General features: G+C 60.3%; 1 protein-coding gene across 1 annotated transcript; it reads left to right on the plus strand.

The window, feature by feature from the left end:
* The first annotated feature begins 2,772 nt into the window (after nucleotides 1-2,772).
* Nucleotides 2,773-5,629, plus strand: CEBPA (CCAAT enhancer binding protein alpha). The gene has a single exon (XM_014270998.3). It carries the CDS (start codon nucleotides 3,040-3,042, stop codon nucleotides 4,015-4,017), a length of 978 nt encoding a protein of 325 aa, XP_014126473.1. The 5' UTR covers nucleotides 2,773-3,039; the 3' UTR covers nucleotides 4,018-5,629.
* Nucleotides 5,630-6,409: the final 780 nt, after the last annotated feature.

A 6,409-nucleotide genomic window follows, 5' to 3' on the forward strand; every position in this document is an offset into this window, starting at 1 on the left:
AATCACAAACTTAGTGATACAATTCTGCTTACACTTTCTTAGTTATCCTTCTGCTGTTTCGTGAAGCACTGATTTTTTATTTTAAATCTTCATGGCCTATTCCTGTTTCTGCTGACTTCAGAGTCAGACAAGGCCTCTTGAAAGCTCTGAGCATAAACTGCTTTTATTCCAGATTATATTTCTCCCAGCAGGCAAAAAGTGCAGCTCTGTGTTTGTCCCATTTCTGGAAATGGGTTCACTTGAGTAGAACAAGCTGAATCTGGACAGTTGGGTGCAGTCAGGGACATTTTACTCTCCACTCTGAAACACCTAAAACTCACTCCTGTCCCAGACCTGAGGCTTTTCCTCTCAACCAGGACTTTGTTCAGAGTTCTTATGAGTGTTTTCATTGCTCAGACAGTGCTGCAGCTCCCTGTGGAAGCAGCCCTGTGGGGCACTGCTACTGCATTGAAACCAAGACATATAATTTTAGAAAATACTGACTGCATATAAAACAATATAGGATTAAATTTTTTCTGTTGATAGTGAAATGTATACTCTGTAATCTGTAAATTAATGTTTCCCTGCAGTAATTACAGAATTCATTCTCCTGAGAGGACACTGGAGTATGCCAACTGACTCTGCTGGCCTTGCATTTGCTCATGAAGCAAAAGTTCACACCTGCATTGTGTGAAACAAAAACATGAGGGTTTGGTGCATTGTCATTTTTGTTTCCTGTTGAATCCTTTGAATTTTTAATTGCAAGAAATCTGTCAAACCCTTTCTGAGTAATGTTCTGTCACAAGTTTCTGTTTTACTAAAACAGAACTAAGAATTGCATCTTTTTTTTTTCTCCAGCCATCACTATGTTTGATTCATTTTCCCTGCAGATCTTCTGTAGCAATTTTAAGCCTGCACCTGCTCCAGTGGGTTTGGCTTGTCCTTCCAAAGGGACCTTCAGGACCAGCAGAGCTAAATGCCCGTGGGACTGCCCAAGGTGCAAACAGCAACAGACACATCAATTCTGCGTGCTGCAGTGATGGCAGCAAGAGGAATTCTGTGCATCCACACCCCGCCCGAACTGAGGAGCTCCTGGGGAGGCTGTGGGCCGTACACGGGAGCCACAGGGGAGCAGTGGCTGGGACACGCAGCTCCTCTCCAGTCCTGCACTTGAAGGAGCATTGATCGCCTTCAAAACACACAGAAAATGGAGGCTGGGAAGGCAGTGAGGCTGCTCCCAGAGCATAGGGACACTGCAGAGTTGGACACCTGGCCATGCAGAGTTGGACACCTCACCACTGCAGAGTTGGACTCCTGGCCATGCAGAGTTGGACACCTGGTCACTGCAGAGTTGGACACCTGGCCATGCACAATTGGACACCTGGCCATGCAGAATTGGATACCTGGCCATGCAGAGTTGGACACCTGGCCATGCAGAGCTGGACACCTGGCCATGCAGAGTTGGATACCTGGTCACTGCAGAGTTGGACACCTGGCCATGCAGAGCTGGACACCTGGCCATGCACAATTGGACACCTGGCCATGCAGAGTTGGATACCTGGCCATGCAGAGTTGGACACCTGGCCATGCAGAGCTGGACACCTGGTCACTGCAGAGTTGGACACCTGGCCATGCAGAGCTGGACACCTGGCCATGTAGAGTTGGACACCCGGCCATGCAGAGTTGGACACCTGGCCATGCAGAGTTGGACACCTGGCCAAGCAGAGTTGGACACCTGGCCATGCACAATTGGACACCTGGCCAAGCAGAGTTGGACACCTGGCCATGCACAATTGGACACCTGGCCATGCAGAGCTGGACACCCGGCCATGCAGAGTTGGACACCTGGCCAAGCAGAGCTGGACACCTGGCCATGCACAATTGGACACCTGGCCATGCAGAGTTGGACACCCGGCCATGCAGAGCTGGACACCCGGCCATGCAGAGCTGCGCTGGAGGGTCCAGGCCCCGCTGCGCCCGCGGTTATCCCGGGTCAGGGCCGGGAGGCGGCCCGTGCCCGGTACTGGTGGAGATTGCTGGGTGTGCGTTTGGGGAAATCCGTCACTAAATTTACCTGCTCGATTGGTGCGGGGAATGAAGCGGCCCGCGGGTGACCCGACCCGGGCTGTTCCGTGCAGGCGGGGCAGCTCCTCCGGGCTCGGCACCGGCGCTAACCGCGGGCAGGGCGGCCTGGGCCGGCCGATCGCCCCGAGCAGCGGAGCCGGGGAGCCTCCGCGGCCACCGAGCTGCCCGCCCCTGCCCGCCGGGCGCCCTCCCGGACCCGTCCTGCTGTGACCGGGCGAGCCCCGCGGGTCCCGCCGGTGGCTCCGAGCCCGGCGGCCCTGCCGGCAGGTAACCACCGCCGGTGAGCAGCGCCTTGGCTCCCAAACCCGATGGGGCGAATGTTCCCGACTGGCCAAATATTTGCAAGTATGCGCGGATGGTGAACTTTGAGACTGTCTGGGGAGCGCAGGGCCGAAGCTCTGGGCGCAGAGGGGAGCGGGCGGTGGAAATGTACTGGCGGCGTTTGGCCGCTCTGCCCCGCCAGCGGCCCCGGCAGCGCGGGCACAAAGTCCCGGCGCCGTCCCCCGGGCCTCTCATCAGCGCGGGGTTCCCTTGGCGGAGCCATGCAGTGCTCAGCGCCCGCCGGGCTCGGGGCGGGAGGGGGAAGGGGGCCGAGGAGCGCGGGGCGCTCTCCCCGCCGCGCGGCGGCCCCCGGGGGCGGGCGGGAGGCCGGCGGTGCCCGGCCGGGGCGCTGGGAGCCGGCTGCGCGGCGGTCAAAGGTTCCCAGCGGGAGGTTGGACACTAGAGGGCGATCCCCGGCCCTGCTGCGGGCTGTATATATACGGCACGCAGCACCGCGGCAGCCCACTAGCAACAGGGCAGGCAGCGAGCGGAGCGGAGCGGGGCTGGGCCGGGGGACGGGCTCCGGGAGCGCCGAGCCGTGCCGAGCAGCGCCGTGCCGCGCCGCGAGATCGCTGGAGTCGCCGCCACCGCCGTCCCGCTCGAAACCTGGATTGCAGGAGCGCTTCACCATGCCCGGCAGACTGTAGTTGCTTCATGGAGCAAGCCAATTTCTACGAGGTCGATTCCCGGCCCCCGATGAGCAGCGGCCAGCACCACCAGCTCCAGACTCCCCTGCCCGGCAGCACCTACAGCTACAGAGAGGCTCCCTCGGCGGCGGCACCTGCTGCGGGCGGCGCGGAGCTCGGCGATATCTGCGAGAACGAGAACTCCATCGACATCAGCGCTTACATCGACCCCGCCGCCTTCAACGACGAGTTCCTGGCCGACCTCTTCCAGCACAGTAAGCAGCAGGAGAAAGCCAAGGCCATCCTGGCCGGGGATTTCGACTTCCACACCATGCACGGGGCCGGCGCCGCCGCCTCGGCGCCGGGGCACCAGCCGCAGCACCACCAGCAGCCGCTCTTCGGCTGCGTGCCCGGCTACATGGACGGCAAGCTGGACCCCCTGTACGAGCGCATCGCCGCGCCGGGCTTGCGGCCGCTGGTGATCAAGCAGGAGCCCCGCGAGGAGGAGGAGGTGAAGTCGGCGGCCCTTTCGGCCCTCTATCCCCATCACGCCCCGCAACAGCACCCGTCCCACCTCCAGTACCAGATCGCCCACTGCGCCCAGACCACCATGCACCTCCAGCCCGGGCAGCCCACGCCGCCCCCCACGCCCGTGCCCAGCCCGCACCATCCGCACCACCCGCACCCTCCCGGCGGCCTGTCCGCCGCGGGCACCCTCAAGATGATGCCCTCGGACCACCGGAGCAAATCGAAAAAGACAGTGGACAAGAACAGTAACGAGTACCGGGTGCGCCGGGAGCGCAACAACATCGCGGTGCGCAAGAGCCGGGACAAGGCCAAGCAGCGCAACGTGGAGACGCAGCAGAAGGTGCTGGAGCTCACCACCGACAACGAGCGGCTGCGCAAGCGGGTGGAGCAGCTCACCCGGGAGCTGGAGACTCTGCGGGGCATCTTCAGGCAGCTGCCCGAGAGCTCGCTGGTGAAGGCCATGGGCAGCTGCGCCTAGCGCGGCGCCGGGACCGGCCGGGCTGCGCTGCCCTGCCCGCGCACAGATACTGTAGGCACCGGCGTGCGGCAAGCGCCGTGTGCCGGCGGGAGGGGAACGGGGGGTTGTTTTGGTTTGGTTTTGTTTCGTTTCGTTTGTTTTTTATCGATTCACGACCTATACAAGAAGCCAGGCAGCTCTAGTATTAAAAGGTTTGTGCCTTAGAGATGACACACGAGTAAGCTGAAAACATGGTAGGTTTTCTAAGGAGAAAGGCAAGGGGGGAAAAGAATTAAAAGACCACGTGTCTACACAGGGTAAATAACAGTAATAATAATAATAATAACAATAACAGTCATAAAGCACACATAGCAACCCAGATGTGCCTTAAAAGCTGGCTGCAGGAGCTCTGGGGCTTACTGTGCCCTCCAGCCTTGCAGGGTGCGAGGAGAAGGACCGAGGGACGTGCAGGCTTGGGGGCTGCGGTGTGTGGGGTGTCCTTGCTGACCCCTTCCAGCTGGCCTGCAGTGCAGCAAGCAGGAGCAGCTTTGGGGCAGCCAGCGATGAGAAGAGGATTTGAGGCTGAGCGATGTGCAGCACTGGGCGCCGTGAGGAGCACTGAGGTGTGGGGCAGCCCCCGGACTGCTGCCAGGACTGTCGCAGCCTGGCCGGGCTGCCTCTGCCGAGCCCTGTCCCCTGCCTTGGCTGGAGGGGGACAAGGGGCCAGCGCCGCTGCAGGACCGATGGACAGCCTGGGACTGATGGAGCAGCAGCTTGCAAGAGTGTGGTGAGCTCTCTCCATCGACAGAAAGAGCAGCAGTGTCTTGTACTGTATGTCACGACGTGGCGAAGCACAAATGAATAAATACCTATTGATGCGGGTATTTACTATGAACTTGCAGTGTATTTTGCTTTATTCCAGGACATTTTGCTCTTCTCCAAGTCTCTGTCCACCCAAACTGTGCCTCATGTAATGTGAAAGCCGTTCCATGTACACTAGCTATACTTTATTGCCTTACTTAGATCTTTGCCATCACACAACTTTCTTATCTGGTGACAGAGACTATGCCCTTGTGCTGCAACGTTATTTTATTATTTGTATGGGTGAGTGGGTGTGAGTGTGCGTTGCCTTCTTCACATTGTCCTGTGCTGGTTGCTGCCTCCCGACCACAAGGCAGGAGTGCCTGGAATGGGGCAGGGGTTGTGGGGCTGCACGATGCCTGTGGTGAGGCAAGGAGGCTTGTCCCTGGTGCTGCTGCACCTTTGGACTCTGGAGCTTCTCCCAGAGTGAGGGAAAAATAAACAAACAAACAGGCCCCCTGGGCATTCTGGTAGCCATGCAGAACATTTCTTCCTTGTGTCGTAGCTGCATAACAATTTGTCCAACTGAAGTAGGTCTTGACAAGAGAGCAGAACAAGGTGGATGGAGCTGTTTGGAAGCATGACAGTGAGAGCACAGTGCTGGCAGCGTGTGTGTTTGTGTGCAGTGTGTGTATGGTATGTATACGTGTATGTATATGCACACACGTTGGTGGGGTTTTTTTTTAATTTTGGGGGGGGGAGGGAACTGCATTTAAAATTTGTCAGAAGTCCTGGTTACGTTCATAAATAAACAGCATATATTCTACCATAACCACCCGCCTCTCTGCTTGTTTCCAGTTCTCTTCCTGTAGCAGGAGTGCCAAAGCTCTCCTCTTCCTCCAGACCAGCACCCAGCTCTCCACCGACTTCTGCATCCCCTGCCAGGGCTGGTGACTGAAACGCGTTAATGGAGTGCAACTCCTCGGTTTTCACCCCAGAGAAATAAATACACGGTTGCCTTTAAGAGAACGGCAATTTCCTAAACGCTTGCGGTGGCAGATGTGAGCCCGTGAGTCACGCCTCGCTTCACCCTTCACCCCGCCGCGGCCGGGCTGGGGGCCTGCGGCCGGGGCAGCGGGGACGGGCGGCCCCAGGGACCGGGGAGGCTCCGGGTGCCGAGGACGCGCAGCCCGCCCGCTCCCCCGGGCCCGGCCGGCCGGGCAGCCCGCGGGTCTCCGCGGGGCGCGGGGGGCAGAGCCGGGGCGCGGCGGGGCCGGGCCTCGCTCGCCCGGCAACGCTGCCCTGCCCGTCCCTTCCCGGCCAAGCACAGCCCTGCCGTCCCCCGCCGCCCTTCGCTCTCGCGGGGTCGGGCCCGGAGGCGCCACCCCGGCCCCTCGGAGCCGGCGGGACGCGGGGCAGGGCAGGGGGCAGGCGGGGTCCGGCCGCGGGCCACGGCGGGGAGGTGGCGCGAGACCGGGCGGCGACGGGGGCGGGCAGGGGCAGCCGTGAGGGGGGCGGTGGCTCCGCCTCGGCCGTCCCGTCCCGTCCCTTCTCGGGGCTCCGCCGTGGGGGTGGCCGGCCCTGAGGTGAATGAGCCTCGGCGTGTGGCTCC

This window comes from Zonotrichia albicollis, chromosome 13 (genome assembly GCF_047830755.1).
Source record: "Zonotrichia albicollis isolate bZonAlb1 chromosome 13, bZonAlb1.hap1, whole genome shotgun sequence".
In the NCBI taxonomy this organism is placed as follows: Eukaryota; Metazoa; Chordata; class Aves; order Passeriformes; family Passerellidae; genus Zonotrichia; species Zonotrichia albicollis.